General features: G+C 41.9%; 1 protein-coding gene across 9 annotated transcripts in view; it reads right to left on the reverse strand.

The window, feature by feature from the left end:
• farp2 (FERM, RhoGEF and pleckstrin domain protein 2) overlaps positions 1–18,473 on the reverse strand; it is a 222,184-nt gene that overhangs the window by 35,061 nt on the left and 168,650 nt on the right. For all 9 annotated transcript variants that reach the window (XM_080185077.1, XM_080185083.1, XM_080185054.1 and 6 more), the window contains exons 14-21: positions 13,848–14,032; positions 12,172–12,261; positions 11,615–11,748; positions 7,722–7,803; positions 6,793–7,030; positions 5,066–5,196; positions 4,127–4,195; positions 1,655–1,744 (exon numbers count right to left, since the gene is read on the reverse strand). In XM_080185077.1, the coding sequence (XP_080041203.1) occupies positions 1,655–1,744; positions 4,127–4,195; positions 5,066–5,196; positions 6,793–7,030; positions 7,722–7,803; positions 11,615–11,748; positions 12,172–12,261; positions 13,848–14,032 (1,019 nt within the window). The remainder of the gene's footprint in view (positions 1–1,654; positions 1,745–4,126; positions 4,196–5,065; positions 5,197–6,792; positions 7,031–7,721; positions 7,804–11,614; positions 11,749–12,171; positions 12,262–13,847; positions 14,033–18,473) is intronic.

An 18,473-nucleotide genomic window follows, 5' to 3' on the forward strand; every position in this document is an offset into this window, starting at 1 on the left:
AAAGCCATATTACAAAACATTTCAAATTATCGCAATAAATGCAATTTTTTCTAGAGGTCACGATACACTCTGAGGTGCTTCAGTTCAGTAATGAGATTCACAGAATAAAATCATAGAATCCCTACAGTGCAGAAGGAGGTCTTTTGGCCCATTGAGCCTGCACTGACAACAATCCCATCTAGGCCCTATCACTGTAACCCATATATTTACCCTGCTAATCCCCCTGACACTAAGGGTCAATTTAGCAATGACCAATTCACCAAGCCAGCACTTCTTGGAACACTACATACATTGCAATATTTTCATTACTGGGAGTAAAATTCTTTTCAAACTATTGATAAAAAATTCAACAAAGTATTCATTAAGTAACTCAGCAGTACCATCTGTCTCCAACAGATCTTCATTTTGGTCTCCAATCAGCCCCTGCTACTTTGATGATCCTTTTATTGTTAATTTTTCCAGAGAAAGTGATTGCATTCACTTTGACAAAACCAGCCAGTGTATTCTCACCCTGTCTCTCTTTTGCTCTTATTTCCTTTTTTACTTCTTCCCTGTACTTTTTATATTCAGCTGGATTCTCCCTTCTATTATCAAGCTAATATTCATCACCCTTTTTGTGCTTCATCCTATTCCATCTCCTTTGACATCCAAGAAGCTCTGGCATAGATTGTTCTCCATCTATCCCTTGTGGAAATATGCCTAAACTGGTCATGTAAGAAAATCCAGGATTTATACAGCGATTTTATACTTTTTGGAACAGTTTACAACATAAGCTAGAACATCACAAAACTTGTGTACTAGTTATGTAGATAGATGTTTGTCAATACGACTGAACAGCTTATGTACTAGTTATGTAGATAGATGTTTGTCAATACGACTGAACAGCTTAATATACCAAGGGTAAACCCATTGTTAAAAGGAAGTATTAGGTGGGTATTTTGGTGGTTTTTATGCTCAAAACAGTAACGTGAAACTCAAATCCAGCTAAAACTTACGTGTCACCTCCCATAACTAGAATAATCCCTCCTCCAGGACAGAATGCAAAGAAAAGTTAGCAGCCATTCTCTCTGCCCCACCAAGCTCCTGCCCTCTGTTAGAACATTTCTTGCCTCTCTTTATTTTATTAATATCTCTTGCTTTCTCCTAACAAATATGGCATTCCATGTTTTTTGCCTTCCCACATCACCTTCATTTTCTCTGAGATTCGTTTCAAAGATGTCAGAATTGTGGAACTCTACCATCCTATTCTACTGCTCTCCTGCAAGGGCAAATTTTTAAAACCCACAATGTCACTTATCCTTTTTCTTGATTTAATTCATCTTCTATCTTCACTAGCCAATGTTGTTGGTGCCTTGAACCTTAAGACATAATAATCAACCTAGACTTCTGAATAAAAAGCAAACAGGCTCAGACATGGATATAGATAGTACAACACAATGAAAATCTTCAGACATAAACAACAGGCAACAAAGATTGGTGATTCCTTTGGAGAATTCCTAATCGCTCTATTTACAAAGGGCTTTTAACATCCTATATGTCATGCTATTTTCCAAATATTTCTATTATCCTTATAACAAAGCTGCTAAACAAAAAAAATTATCAGCAGAGATTAGTCTAATAAAACCTCTCCAATGCCTTCTCTCTGTATACTTACTATCATTCCGTACAGTGGTAGCTGTCCATGCACTTTAAATTGGTTGCTGGCCGTCACTCCTTTGCTAGTGTACAACAGCATATCAGAAAACTAGGAGAGATGACAAATTCAGTGAGTTCTACAATGTAGCTCACCATTTAGAAAAAAAATTACAGTTCAAGTTATCAAATTGGATGATTCCATCAAGCTGAAGTATACCAAAATGAACAAAGCACTCTACTGAAATGTGCAATGAGCCTTAAAACATGAACAAGATGAAATACAATATCAGTGGAGAAAGTACAGTGTAGTATAGCATTTACTCCAATGATGCCACTTTCCAAAATGGGTCTGCTGATGTGTCTTCCTTCTTCTTTAATCATGGTTTTCCACCCACTGTGGTTAACAGGGCTCTCAACCATGTCCAACCACTGTTTCACTCCTTCCCCTCCCTTCCAGATGTGGAGATGCCGGCGTTGGGTTGGGGTAAATACAGCAAGAAATCTCACAATACCAGGTTAAAGTCCAACAAGTTTATTTGACAGTAAACCCTCAAGCTTTCAGAAACACTGTTCCTTCGTCAGGTATGTGGAAAGTTCTGATCAGAGAAGGGCATATAAAGGCACACGCAGTTTATAGAATACTGATTAGAATGTGAGTCCCCACAGCTAATCTGCTATTCAAGTCTTAAAGGTGCAGGTTATGTGAGTGGAGATAGCATTAAGCATAGGTTAAAGAGATGTGTATTGTCTCCAGACAGGACAGTAAGTGAGATGTTGCAAGCCCAGGCAAGTCGTGGGGGTTACAGATAGTGTGACATGAACCCAAGATCCTGGTTGAGGCCGTCTTCATGCGTGCGGAACTTGGCTATCAGTCTCTGCTCAGCGACTCTGCGCTGTCGTGTGTCGGCCTTCACATCATCCAGACTCAAAACGTTAGCTCTATCCTCTCTCCACAGATGCTGTCAGACCTGCTGAGATTTTCCAGCATTTTCTGTTTTTATTGCAGCAGTGTTTTTCAGAGTGGATGAAAGTATACAGTGCTATTCCCCAGAATCACTGCTCTTTTCGACACAGGTTAATGACCAGGGCTTTGGTACAGGCGTAATTTCAAAGTGTCCAAGATGACACAAAACTCGGAAATGCAATAACGATTGACTTCCAGAGGATACAGGCTGGTGAAATGGGCAGGCACGCAGCAGACAAAATCAAACACAGAGGAATGTGAAGTGATGCATTTTGCAAAGAAGAATGAGGAGAAGTAATATTGAACTAAATGGCATAATTTGCCAGAGATTGGAAGAGCTGAGGAGCATGGGGGTGTATGTACAAAACCTTTGGAGATGACAGAAGTTCAGAAAGTTGTCTAAACAGTATATGACATCTTTGGTTTTATTAATAGAGTAGGGCACGAAAGGAGGGAAGTTATGCTAAACCTTTATAAGCCATAGATTAGGCCTCAGCTGGAGAATTTTGTTCAGGTCTTGGCACCACATTTTTGGAAAGATTGTTAAGGCCTTGGAGAGAGTAAAGAAGAGATTTCCAAGAACGGTACCAGGACTTCAGTTATGAGGGGAAATTAGAAAAGCTGGAAATGTTCTTCCTAGAGATGTGAAGGTTTGATGGAAGCATTCAGAATCATGAAGAGTTTTGAGAAGGTAAGAAAGAAGAAACTGTATCTAGTGAAAGAGGGTCAGTAACTAAAGGATATAGATTTAAGCTGATTGTCAATAGTACGAGAGACAACATGAGGGCACTTTTCATTGACACAGCTGTTGTAATCTGGAATGCACTGTCAGAAAGGGAGGTGGAAACAGATTCAACAGCAACTTTCAGAAGAAAATTGAATAAATACTCAAAGATAAACCTGCCTTATTTTTTGGAAAGAGCAGGGGTGTAAAATGAATTGAAAAGCTCTACCACAGACACGATGAAGTGACCAGCCCCCTTCTATTTTGCATCATCCTACCTTTTCATATAATCGAAATACACTTTCCAATCGAAACCTGAAACAAAACTTAAACCAATACACCAAACCGAGGCACTACTCTAAACTGAGCCACACACAAAACCAAACTAAACCAAAACATCCCATCAAGTAAAAATATTCCATTCAAACTGAAATATGTCCTCAACTGAAATATGGTTTCTTTTATATATAGCAGAATAAGTGGTGAGGACTAGGCTGGGGAAATTGTAAATGTCATATACAGATAATAAGGGATCAAGTGCATAGAAAGTAATCACCACTATATACAGTAGTTATTACAGAGTACAGACATATTTCAAAAGTAAACACATACAGATGAACTGACAATGATGCAATGAAACAGGATATGATATTTGTGGGAACACAAAGGGGTATGAGTGAAAAAAAAGCTGCAAATACATAGGAATCACAGTGAGTGCTACAGCATGTTCTGTTACTAAGAAGAGAATCAGTGATGAGGGACAGGCTAGCTCCTTATATTTATCAGATAGTGCCAACACTCACCAGGAAAAACATCCTCTGCTGCAGCCCTTTTTTGGTAAGTTTATAGAGACATCCTTCCCGAATGAAGTCCTGAAGGTAGAAGAAATAGAAGAATTTATAAATAAATTATCCAAAGAGCCCATTCTCCACATGAGCGATGACTGTGAAAGGCATCAGAGTTAAGCTTGATTATCTCCTCCCATATCATCCAGAGGTATCAATATTCAAAAGAGACAGGATGCCATCAACTTCTTGGTGTCAGCCCAGTTCACTCATTTCAAAGTCAGGTTGTCAAAAGTTCAAATTCCAGTCCAGAGGTTTGAACGCAAGGTCTGGGTTTACACCCTACAGTAATAGCGAAGGAAAGTTGTACCTTTGGAGGTATCTTTCAGGTGAGACATTAAATTCAAAGCGGCAAAAAGACAGATGGGATATTCTGAAGAAGAGTGGAGGTGATGGGGGAGATTGCAGGTGGGGGGGTGGTGGTGGTGGAGGGGTGAGGGTGACTTCCCTGCCGCCCTAATCTTTATTGATCACTCAATCAACATTATTGAAAAGAGATGATCAGATTTTCATACTGCTGTTTATGGGATCCAGTTATGGGCAAATTGCTTCTGCCGATTCTATATTGTAATACTACACTTCAAAAAATGTAACTGGCTGTGAAATGCTTGTTTGGGACAAACTGAGGTTATGAGGTGTGCTATGTTAATGCAAGTGTTTCTCTCTTTCGCTTGTTCCACAGTCAGAAAAACTGAGAGAAACCAACTCATTTGAGCCATGGCAAGTCAACAGCAGTGAACTCAACATTGCCAGTGACAGCAGAATATTCTGCTGCACCCCACCACCTCCATCGGAAGCAGCAATTTGTGCTGTCAAGTCAAACATCAGCCAGGCTAACAGCAAAGCTTGATTTTAATCCATGCCTAGAATCAGCAAAAAAAGGTTTCCCGCACTTACCCTTCCTGGTAGAATCAGGTTCTCAATGCCAATAAGGTCTCGTTGCAGTTCTGTGAGCTTCTGAAAATGCTCCAGCCTGATTAAACTGCTGTGAAGCTGAGCACTCATGTCTCTGACCTCCTTCAGGGCATCTGCACATGGAAATCAACAGCAAGGTCTGTGAAACAACTACTAAACCCATGAGCGATATATCATAGGAATCTATATTCCTTAACAGATGTTAGCAACCTGTAACTAAACCCATGATTTACATATATACCATAGGAATCAATGGCAGAGTATGCTGAAGGCTGGTGGGTGAACAAGGTCCCAACAGGGCTGGATCCCAGGGAGACAGATACAGTGGGACTGGGTCCCAGGGAGACAGATACAGTGGGACTGGGTCCCAGGGAGACAGATACAGTGGGACTGGGTCCCAGGGAGACAGATACAGTGGGACTGGGTCCCAGGGAGACAGATACAGTGGGACTGGGTCCCAGGGAGACAGATACAGTGGGACTGGGTCCCAGGGAGACAGATACGGTGGGACTGGGTCCCAGGGAGACAGATACGGTGGGACAGGATCCCGGGGAGACAGATACAGTGGGACAGGATCCCGGGGCATCAGGTACAGTGGAACTAGATCCCAGGGAGTCATGTGCAATGGGGCTGGATCCCAGGGAGATATGATCAGACTGGATCCCAACAGAGTCAGAAAAGATGGATTCTGACTGGATTCTGGGGAGTCAGGTACAGTAGGACTGGATCCAGGGGTGTGAAGTACAGCGGGACTGCATCGCAGGGAATCAGGTGCAGCCAGGTGGCATGTACATTGAGACTACTGAGGGCAATATTGCATTGAGTCAGGGAGGTTGAAGTCTTGTCATTTTGGCAGAAATGGGGAGGAGATGGTGACTGAGTGGGTGTGTTGGACTGAGCTCAGTGAGTGACTGAGGGGTGTGAGTCACAGGAGGATGAGTCATTGGGTCGGGGGAGAGACTAAGGGGGAGTGAGGGACTGAGAGGTGGGATGAGTCTACGTTACACCCAGTCTTAGTTTTCTCCCTCACTCTCACCACTATATTCCAACACATACTCACCTACCCACATAAGCACTCCATCCACAGACACTGACCCTCCAAAATTCTGGTCATTTTTATTAGTTACTCCTTTTTAACTCAATGGTTTATTGCTGTGACAATGCTTTACATTTGTTCAGCAATTATTTCTTACCTTAAAAACTCAAAGTTTCCTTTCTGAAATTAGTTCATTGGCCCCTTGAGTGAGAAAAATGTGCAAATAAGGCAGTTCAACTCAAAACCATTAACTTATTGCAATCTGGTTGGTACTGTATCGCAAAAGCACTGGCCTCACCAGTCCACAGACCGTAGTTACCAATTCCGTGATGCCATAAAGCCTCAGTCTTTGGGCAAGCTACAGCCCACGTTTACTCCCTTAAAGCCCTCATGGTTCCTTCATTCTTTCTGCTGGCACCAGTCCAGCCACGAGACATGGCACACCCATGCTACCTGCAGGTAATGAGACAATCAGCTGATGTCTTCATGCTAACAAAACTGCAAGATAAATAAAGTTATGTTCCAGCATGCTCATACTGGTTACTTTTTTTGTGGGTTGCCAATATACTACCTGATTATCAGGGATATATATCACACTGACACTGATCTCTGCAGTCGCTGAGCATGGATAACCTTGATGCATGTATTGTATTACCTTCACACCGATACTTACCCCTGCAATCTCTGTAATCTCGATGGTCAGGATGATAGTGCTTGCATAGTCTCTCCAAGATGAGTTTGTAGTGCATCAGCCTCTGGATGGGCTTCAGTAGGAATGTATTTAAGGGTAGGTAACAAACCTTCTGCAGCTCAAATTCTTTGTAAACACTCTCCAGTTTCTTTGATTGTTTGGTGGCTTTCTCCAGTTCTGTTAGAACCTCATCGTGTTTCTGTAGGAAACTGGCGAACTCCTGCAGTTAAAAACAATGAGAACTTGTAAGCATGGTTAATTTTAGTTCTATGAAAAAGTGCACAATACATTCACCCACATCTTGTTTAAACCTTTCACTGTGCATAACCCTGGTAGGGTAGCTTGATTCCTAGAGTTATTCTGGCAGCTCAGTAAGTACACTGCCCATGTTAGTACTGAAACACAAACTAGCTTGAGAATACTGACTGGAATATTAACAAGAATACTGGCTGGTTTCCTGCTGCAGGATTGGTGGTGCAGGAAACCAGCCAGTATTCCTGCTTCTGACTGCTGTCCTGCAGTCACTGTGAGACAATGAGTGGGATTCTCCGATTTCATCCTTGGTCACCTGCTGCAAGTGAGAATGGAAAATTTGCATTCCGGCCAAAACTCCATTCACTTTCAGTGACACTGGAGAATCCTACCATGAACGAGAACAGAGATTTTCAGCGAATGTCTGTGTGGGTGACTCATGACAGCAGTGGTTAAACAGCAGCTCACACATAGATACAGCCAGTGGATGAAGGTAGGCTGTCACCCTGGGACTAAGGACAAGTCAATGCCTTCAAGGAGAGAGAAATAAAGGGAGCGAAGTTCTGCTAAGGGTGGGGGGAAAAGATCATCTGCTGCATGTGGATCTCCCACTGCAGAAAGGCTATTCAAAAACAGTACATCACGTTGTTGCACCATACCTTGAGGACACACATGTTACGAAGCATGACATCACCGATTCTCTGATAATCTCCTTTCACGTGTGCATTAGATCGTCCTTCCCTGAAAAGCAAAAATACACGATAACTGCCATGTGCAGGAAATTAGGTCATTGAGCAGAAAACCCTCAATGAAATCTCCTCCTATAGAGTATTCAATGATTCCTGGATTAAACCATCTCCTCAAAAGAAAGTTCAATGATTCTTGGATTAAATCTTCATTCTTTGGGAGTATAGCCACCTCGACTAAATGTTCCTGTACAGAATACAGCAACTCCTGGGTAAAATACCTTCCCTAAGCAAATGCCGGATGACTGTATTTACTGCAACTGAAGTGTTGCTTTGAATTGGTTTCACCTGGTACCAATTATAAAGTAAATTTGATCAAAATCTAGAAGTCGTACCTGGACTGGCCTGGCCTCAAAACAGAGAGACCCAGAAACAGGCTCCTTGGAGGAATCATGTTCAGACTTAAAATCACTTATGCTTCACTTGTAGGATAAATGCACTCCAAGATTATTATATGAATAAAAAATGAGGAAGGCCAAATTGCCCAAACTAAGTCTGCCCATATAAATGGGAAAACTCACAATGAGATGCTATGATTCCCATAGAGAGTGATAACTTTTAAGAAGAAATCTGAATTCCTAGTTCATAGCAGAAAAAAGATGACAAGACAAGGTCAAACATTTTAAGAATTTTACTGCAACAGACCAAAACCATAACTGACTAAACATTATTTCTGTAGGTAACTTATATTTAGAACAAAACATTCCTTTTTACTTTAAAAAAAACCCCTTTTTACAGGCATACACTTCAAAGTCCTTGAAGCAGACATTCAATTCTCCCAGAATAAGTCCAAAGTGATTCTTAGCTCCTGTGCATTTACTTTGTTCTTTTCCTTTCTTAGTCCGGTAACTCTGAACCCCAGGATTGTCCATCAGGGTGACAGCTTTCCTACAGAGTCTGTCTCTGGCATAAGGTAGACAAATCTTCTAGCATCATTTCAGATCCTCATGAATTTGACCTTTTCGATCTGTGTAAGCTCCCCCACCCTCGTCGGCACACCTTTACTCACTCACCCACTCACTCTCACTCGCACACACGTACTCACCCTCCTTCGCACATTTTCACTTGCTCATCCTTGCTCGCACACTCGCTCATATACACTCACTTACCCTCACTTACTCATTCATACATACAACTGAATTCAATTCCATCTGTCACTTTGTTTCATTTACAAATTTACTGAACTCCTTCCTGTGATCCTATGGCTTACCCTGCCCCCAGGTCTGTTCTATCAGCATGACCATGTAGCAGAGTCCAGGTTGATGAAAATTAAGTCCTAACATTGAACTTCAAGATAGCTGATTCAGTACTTCCTCTCAGGATTCAGACCTCATTCACAACATGTAGTCATTGCTGCCATCCAGTCAGCCTCTTATTCATTTCCAGGTCTATCTTGAGGTCCCATTACTTTGAACTTTTCTATCCATCATAAAGAATCATTCTACCCAAACATTAACTTGTCTTTCCCTCTATACACACTGGCTGGTCAACTGTGACTTCTCAGTATTTCATTTGTGTTTTCTGTTTCAGATTTCCATCAGTTATAGTGTTTCTTTTATCACCCATTTGATAGGTTACCTCCTTGAAATCTACATTATCAGACAGGATCTAACCCTTCTGAAGCTACTGACTAGGTCATCACTGTACTGAGCTTATTGCTGATAATTGGTTTCATTTGTTCTAAAATAAAATTTAATAAGTCTCTCATCTCCCAGATTTGATTTGTCACTGAAAATGAAAAGAAAATGTAGCAACTTCTGAATTGAGACAAACTGCCACAAATCCTGCCACAAAACTCTTTGATATACTGTAATGTTTCTGTATTGAACACTCTCTTAGAGAATACAACTCCTCTAATAAGGGCTTGAGTACAAAAAAAAGTCAAGGCTGATTCTCCAGTGCAATGCTGACAGTGCATTGCTCTATCATAATTGCTATTTTTTGGATGAGACATTAGAACTAGATCCCTTCTGCCTGCGTGATGGATGTATCAAACTTCCCGGTACTATCTTGAAGACAGGCTGTGGAGTTATCCCTGATGTCCTAGCCAATATCAATCCCTCAATAAACATCATAAACAACAGATTATCTGTTCATTATCACATAGCTTTCTTTGGGAGCTTGCTGAGAGCAAATTAGATGCATATTTTCTCCATTGCAACAGTAACTACACTTCAAAAAGCACTTCAGACTGTAGAATGCTTTAAGATGTCCAGGTTTCACAAAATACGCTATATAAAGAGTACACTGCCAGCCTGGCCCTCTGGCAATGCCAAGGGGGTACAGTGCCAAAGGGGCAAAGCATATTTGGATGAGGCCTAATGGGGGGCAGGGCCTCTGGGGGGATTGGCCGGGGGGGGGGGGGGGGGGGGGGGGGGGGGCGGTGTGGTGTTGGGGAGGTGGGAATCCTGCTGCCACTCTGTAGTTCAGCTGGGTGGCAGAGGGAGGCCAGCAATCGAGGCTGGCCATGGGGCTGGGGGGGGTGGGATCAGGACTTCTGGACTGCCAGGACGGTGTGGGAGAAGATCGGAACTGTTGTGTACCAGGAGTGGGGGCGGGGGAGTTGGGTCAAGCTGGCCTGGTCACATCCAGGAGGCCAGCGGTCAGGAGATGAAGGGATTTCACAGCTAACAATGTGGTGTCACAGGGCTGGACAGCGATCGAGTAATTGGAGGCTGGCAGTGCAGGGCTACTGCCAATGCTGACAGATCAGTGCATGCACAGTGGCCCGCTCAGTGCTATGTTGCCGACCTCTGCAGGGGGAATAGGCCCTGCCCCCTGCTTTTCAATGTGATTCACTATACAATGCAGAGTGTGGGAGATTCATTTTGAAAATCCTGCTATAAAAACCAGAGCGGCTTACTCCAGTTTTTACGCAAATTGGACACTTAAAAATTTTTTTGGGATAATTGCCCCCTAAATGTTCACTTTCCATTATTAAAAGAGTATTCCACAGTGAAACTGACTGTCAAAGCACTTCAAAGGCTTTTCACAAAGCTGTGGGCTATGAGAGAAAGTAAGGGGAACTTTTGGGGAATCCTGACAGATCATTTCTATAAAAGCAATTTAAAGAGGGCTTTTTACACCTGTGCCAATCTCTATTGCGAAATAGAGTGCTGCAGTGATTTTGAAGGCTTCTAAGTGTCCAAGGACATTGGTATCAAAGTGTCCAGGGCACTTCAAAGGTTTCAGATAGCAGAGACATGCTAAATATCTTACCCCAGAATGGTGTCAGAATTCACCACCCTAAAAGTGAACAATACCTTCTCCAGTAGAACAAGGACAAGAGTAGTGACTAAAATCCCTCCCAGGGAAGAGTTCTGAGGTCAAGACCTTTCCCACAGCCCGTGTTCACTCAATCCCCAAATCCCTTGGACGTCCCTCCCCCAGGTCCTATGGGTCCCTCCTGCTACAGTCTGGCAGCGGCAGAGGAGCACATGGATTTGTCATGATAAATTAATCCTAGTATTCTAGGGGATTAGTGGGGTAAATGCGTGGGGTTACAGGGATGGGGCCTGGGTGAGATTATGGTCGGTACAGATCCGATAGGCTGAATGGCCTCCTTCTGCCCTGTAGGGATTCTATGAATATAAATAAATAAAAAGTTAAAATATTTACTTCTCAAATATAAGTCCCTGTACAATATTTGAAATTGAAGTTCCCCAGAAAATCTCTATACAGACAAGTGCTGACATTGTTGCACATAGTCCAATCCTGGCTGTCCTGTGATGTAGTTGACATATAACCCACAAACACTCAGGGACATGTCTACGTGCCCACAAAGCATCAAAGGTAAATGAACTTACCAAAGAGCTAGCCTCTGTTCAATCTCTTTCAGAAATCCACGATGAAACTCATAAATAGGGTCAATGTTGGAAAACAATAAAGTCATTAGTCTGTCTGGCATTGCATTTTCTTTGATAACAGCACTACGGAACCACTAGGAGAGAAAGAAAGAAAAATCTAAATTAATATAACAGCATTCCGGCCTCAAAACATCTCATTTTGGAATGATGTTGGTTCAGGAATAAATATTATGCAGAAACTCATTGAAAAACTCCTCTAACAGCACCACAAAATTGTTCATATCCACCTGAAAAGCAGAAGAAGCCTGGGTTTGGGTCTCATCCAAAAGGTAGCACCCTCCAACAGTGCAGCAGTCACTCGACAGTGTCATTCTGGGTTGTGTGTTTAATATCTGAAGTGGGACAAGAGTCCGCACCTTCTGACTCAGAGTTCAAACTGTTACTCACTGAGTCACAGTGAACAATACACTAACAAAGCACCAAAAAGCACGTAGAACAGTACTTAAAAAGATTTTCAAACTGAAGGAGACAGTTTAGGACCTATAGAATCCCCTTACCACAGTGATGACTTCCAAGTCTTTCAGATAGGTCCTCTCTGTGGTCAGGATTTCCTTTGCAATGAAATAGGCCTTGTCAGCTGGGTAACGCTGTTTTAAAAAAAGTAGACATTGAATCATGATCACAGGAAATCATCTTCAAACCAATTGAGCAATCTCATATAATCACAACAAACCCTCAAATCATCACAGAAATGCTTGAATTGGGCTAAGGGCAAAATATAACATTTTCTACCATTCAAATTGCCTGTTGGCAGTAGAAGTGGATGCAGGAGCAACCGACTGGAAGTTTTCTCAAAGCAAAGAGACCATGGGAAATTCAGTCCAGAGATATATTCTCTTCTGCCCTCCATTATTTCTAAAGGAAGTATCCATATTTGACGTAGTAGCTGGAATGCACCACCGAGTCTTTGAGCCTGTTCACCATTCATTTAGATCCTGGTTAATCTGTATCTTAACTTCGTCAACAATCTTTCTACAGAGTGGGTAGTATGACTTGGCATAGCCCTGCTTTCACATCAAAAGATCTTGACAATGGGTAGCCTGAAAATGGCAATGAAATGACAGGAAGCATTGAAGAACAAGGTCACAGGAACCAGCTTAAAGCTGGATTCACAATCAACCAGCACTGCAAAAAAGTTCAGGGGTTCCAACAGAAATAAAATATTTTTAAGCATTTATAGTTTTAAACCAATCTAAAAAATCTATAAAAATCCTATTTCTTCTGCTCGTTTAAAAGATTTGTTCCTTGATTTGATGCTGAGCCACAACAAATGTGGTTTTTGATTTGATCCCTGTTACGTGCTAGCTTATGTCAGGCAGTGGTCAGTGCCTCACACGTGTTATCCAGTCTGGGGAGAGAACAAAGTGGCAGCCAGTTGCCGTTAGACAGCATAAACATGGATATCAGATTGAGGACTGGTTCAGGCTGGTAATCACATGGAGAATGGACCTCTTAGTGAGACATCAGATGGTCGCTGAACATGATGGTCAAATATGTGAGCAGGATTCAGGAAAAGAGAGAAGGAGCCAAAACGAACTGCTTTATTCTGTACAAAGATGTTTGGAAAGATAGCTAGAAAGAAGTAGTCTCTTCCATAGCATCAGGATACGACCAATTACATTTGATATGTAGTTACTGTTGTAATGTAGGAAACCAAACAGCCAAAATGTGTAGAACAAGATTCCACAAACGTCAACATGATAACGACCATAGAATCCATGTGGTCATGTTGATCGTGGGCCAAATGTTCACCAAACCATCTGGAATCACTCCCCTGCTCTTCTTTCAAACAGTGCCATTAGATTCTTTACACCCAACTGAGGGAGCGGGCAGGGCCTCAGTTTAATGTTTCAATGGAAGATGCCCAGGACTGTCAGCCTGGGTTTGGTGCCCATATCCTGCCCTTAGGTTTCTGACTCAAAAGCTAGAAAGCTGCTAATTAACAAACAGTATAACATAGTGGGAGAAATAGTATTTTTAGTAATATCATACCAGGCATTCCAATTGGCTACAGGGGAGGAGAGGTTTCAAAACTTTATGCTGAGACACCACACAGCTAAAAGTCTTTGCTTGAGCAGTTCAGAATTTTGCCTGCAGCACAGTTCTTGCTCAGAAAAGCAATAAGTAAGTCCTAGATCACTAACATCCTTCAAACAATAATCTAATAACACACCTTCCGTCGGTCTTCTTCTTCATCATCCACCCTAATGCTTCCTGCATCACTGAGAATCGGACTCTGCAGTGGTGACAGAGACTGAGATGGCAAATTCAGATTAGACATCTGGGAATCAGGGAGCATCACATTCAAAGGACTCCTCGTAGCAGGTGGTGACAGCTGCAAGCTGTCAACTAAGCTACCTGAAACAAATACAAAGCACAAATACAAAAAATATAATCCAAGAAAAATCTCCACAGCACAAATAAATCTGAGTGGGGAGACTGGGCTGGGTGGGGTGTGAAAATAGTCAAACTTTGGAGAGTGAGGATTTTCCTAGAGGACTAATATATTGTTTGTATTAGGATTTAACTTCAAGATCACTTAGAGGGTGGTGGAGTGATCTGCAGCTGATATCTCTGGATTTTAGGAAAGCTCATGTTTGCCATTTCTACACGGGAGGGCATTCTCTGATACATGAAGTAATTAGTTTGAAAAGGCTGTTTTTCCCATCACCTTGTTCTAGTATTCAGTCTCCTAGCCAACTGGTTTTAAACAGTTCCTCTACTACTCTGCCTGGTAGATTTTGATAGTCATTTTATTTGTTCTAAATTCATCTGTCACTAATAGCTATTATTGTCCCTCTCTCCTGCTTTAATGGTGGATAGCCCCAACTAACCATAGCCACTGTAACTCTTCTTTCCAAGGCTGTGGAAAGCTGAAGTCACTGCTTCTTTCCTGGGATATTACTTGTTGTTCTCTCTCTCTCTATTCTGCCTTCAGATTATTGCTACCTGTGATCCTCCTTTACTTTGGTTTATCCCATGGCAGTTTCAGTCAGGGAGAAAGAGACGTCACCTATCAAATAATCTTCATTCTTTGAATGGTCTTCACATTCACTTCTGAATCTGTCAGACCCCAGAGAAGCTACACGTCAAGCATGCAGAGTCTCAAGGTGTTATAAAAAGGTCTTTCTCCCCATTTCAATAGTCTCTGGTGCCCTTGTGTTGTGTGTAACTGTTTTTCTATCTCTCCCTAAAAGGTTTCAGTTATTATTAAATGGTTTTGTTTCATTCAACACAGGGAAGGTAATTAGATAATTTTATTTGCTTCTGAATTTAACTTGCAATAGGAAAATTGTTAAAAATAAATAGGTTAGACAATCCCTCTCAGTTTAATATGCTTTTTAAGTTTAAAGCACAAAAAGTAATAATAAACATATATTCCACATACTTCTTTTATCATATACACAACCACTGTTTTAAAACAAACAGTTCAATATAAATTTTTTCTGAATAAAGCTCCTGAATTTTTCACTAACTTTTTTTTAAGAAGGTTTTATTAAAAAATACCAAATACTAAACAGAGAGGGATATTTTAACAATTAGTTACTGATGCTTCCTGGGAAATTATGAACTTTGCAAGGCTTGCCTTCAACAGAATACAAGAGTACCTAGTATCAGCGTTGTGGAAGAATCTGAAACTTTTAAGTATAATTCACAATGAAAGCGTGAAAAATCAGTGAGTTTTTGTTATTGTGAAGATAATTTTTTGATACTCTTTAAAACATAGTTTGAACATTATAAAAGTTTCAGTTACCCAAAAAGGCAAAATATTTTCAACGGTAGGCTTTTCTGTTACTAAGATATTTTGTCAAAGCTTTTTGTCTTACACTGATCAAGAAAATTGCAAGAACACCATTGACAGGGAAAACAACAACTTTATACCGTATGAAGAGGGTTCTGGTTGATTGGCAAATGGACTAATTGATGCAGGCGTTCCTTCTGGCAAAACCTCTACAAGTGTCCAATTGCCAACCATCAGCAAACTCTATTCATACTGTGTAAAGTTGCTGTTTCCCTTGACATTGGTATCCTTGTAATTGTTCTAATGAGTGCAAGATGAAAAGTTTCAACAAAACGCCTTTTTTCAGCCATGCTCAAGTTCTGTGCTACCAAATGACTATTAGACTTTTCAGTGGTTTGTCGTGAAATGATTCAGTGAGATAATATAACACCATGTGATAATTTGATTTGAATTATTGTTACATGTATTGATATAGGGAAAAGTATTGTTTCTTAAGTGCTGATATGTCAGGGAGCATGAGTGGCAAATCGTAATATCAGTATTAATGATGTAAAATTTCAATGTGCAGCATCTTTTTGCCGTACAGGTGACCTTAGAGAGTCCAAAAGGGCATGTGCATTTCTGGTATGAATCACAGAGGACCCTGATGGAAAGCACCAGTGAAGCTCTTTCGGTTCAAAGAGAGCTATCTACATTTCATTTGCTTCTGCCAGAGTGAAACTCAAGTCTTCGTAAGGGTTACAAGCTTTTCAATGGTGTAGGGTGCCATTGATGACATGCATATCATTTTATGAGCACCATGTCCAAACTCCACCCTTCACCAAAACCGAAAGGGATTCCACTTCCACAATGTCCAGCTCCTCAGTGGCCATAGGCAGCCTTTCATGTAGGTCAATGTCCAATCACCTGGCAATAGTCATGGTGCTTTCCATTTTAGGGTCCTCTGTTGTGTCAGCTACGTTTGAGCCAAGAGATAAATCAAAGGGTGGCAATAGGGAAGCTGGGGCTATCTACTGACCACAGGGTGGATGACTCCAGTGTGTAAAGCATGCACACATATGCAACATGCACAGAACGACTTTGATTTGATCTATTATTGTCACATGTATTGGTATACAGTGAAAAGTATTGTTTCCTGCGTGCTTATACAAAGTATACCGACCATAGAGGAAGAAAGGAAAGAGTGCAGAATGTAGCGTTAGTCATAGCTAGAGTGTAGAGAAATATCAACTTAATGAAGGTAGGCCCATTCAAAAGTCTGTTGGCAGCAGGGAAGAAGGGGTTCTTGAGTCAGTTGGTATGTGACAGCCATGGTCATGAAAAAAATGTGGTACCGCAAAACACCGACATGTCAAAACAAAGTTTTTCACTAGCCAGACCATTCTGGAGAAGCTCTGCATTAATCGGCAGAATGGGCTGTGATGTGCTGCATGCTGCACAACACCCAAACATGAGGGCAGGCCCCTTGTAAGCAGTGAAGGAACAGGAGGCAAAAGAGGAAAGGAGGGGGCAACCTTACCAGCTACTTTCATGCCTGGCTCTCCATGAAACACCCAACTAACTGCAATATCAAGAAGGGCAACCCAAAATTCCCATTCACCACTAGTCTCACACCTTATCATCCATCTTTTATTGACCATCTCTTGGCCACAGTGCAAAAATAAAAGCCAACACAAAAGAAACATTTCAAATCAAATTTATAAATGAAATCATACCACATTGCGCACAAAGTCAACTAATCACCCTTAAGCATTTATTTAGTATGTGCATCGTGTGTCTTTGCCTGCTCCAGTCCTTCTCCATGGTACCACTTTGGTAGTTGCAACATGATCGGTAGAAGGATACTGATGTTCAGTGGACGAGGCTGCAGCACTCAGGCAGTACAGTGGCACAGTGATTAGCACTGCTGTCTCACAATGCCAAAGACCTGGATTCAATTCTGGCTTTGGATGACTGTGTGGAGTTTGCACATGGGTTTCCTCCGGTGCTTTGGTTTCCTCCCAGAGTCCAAAGATGTGCAGGTTAGCTCAACTGGTGGTGCTAATCTGCCCCATAGCATCCAAAGATGTGTAGATTTGGTGGATTGGCCATGCTAAATGAGCAGGGTTACAGGAAGAGTGAACAGCCTGGGCAGGATGCTTTGTCAGAGTCGGTGCAGTCTCTATGGCCTCTTCTACACTGTAGAAGTTGTATGGATCACCTGAAGCAGTTCCAGGTCAAGGAGCAGCAGTTTAGGGCTGTATTATCTCAATATGGGTAGCAGAAATCTGATGTGGAGATGCCTGGACAGGGTGCAGTGTAGCACTGGTAGAGGCAGCAGTGGGGGATGAAAACTGTCACCATGAAAGATTATCTTGTTTATGCCCCAAAAAGCTACTGCTACTCCCTCACCTCACCCCTCTCTTGGCCAGTACCTCAGCAATCCTAGCAATGCGCTAGAGAACACAGAGACCCTGCAGCCCCCTGATAGCTACAGCAATGGTGGAAGTGCTGTCAGCTTGCATGGCAGTAAAATGGTCTTGAATGACCTCAGCCAGAGCTTCCACTGGAGTGAGACACTTGGCATAGGACATGCATCATAGGTACAAGTGTACTAATGGAGTTGGCCACTTCTCCTATGCTGGAAAGAATGGCCTCAAGCTCTTTACAAAGCCCTGAACAAAGATCTGAAGACATTACATGCTCAGTGAGGGCAATGTCATGCTCAGTGACATTACACACTGGCTTTCTGCAGGCCTGCCAAAGTGACAAGCGTGCAATTGTGCATAACCAACAGCATGCCGTCATCTGTTTCAACACAGTTCTCATAAGGCCCCTGTAGTAGAACATGTGCAAGACCTCATCCTCCAGGGAATTTGAGGGGCAGCAGATTGTGAATCCGGCACAGCACAGCTTGATACACAATGGTGTAACACAAGCTTGGGAAGACAGAGTGGCAGTAAAATTTGGGGCCAAAAGAATCGAGCAAGTTGAAGGGCAGCAGCTGGAGATCGGTGGTTGAACTCAGCCATCGATCCTCGGAATTGAAGAGTATGGAGGTCTTCATTGTCATCCTTT

Source organism: Carcharhinus amblyrhynchos, chromosome 3 (assembly GCF_965287045.1).
Source record: "Carcharhinus amblyrhynchos chromosome 3, sCarAmb.v2.hapA, whole genome shotgun sequence".
In the NCBI taxonomy this organism is placed as follows: Eukaryota; Metazoa; Chordata; class Chondrichthyes; order Carcharhiniformes; family Carcharhinidae; genus Carcharhinus; species Carcharhinus amblyrhynchos.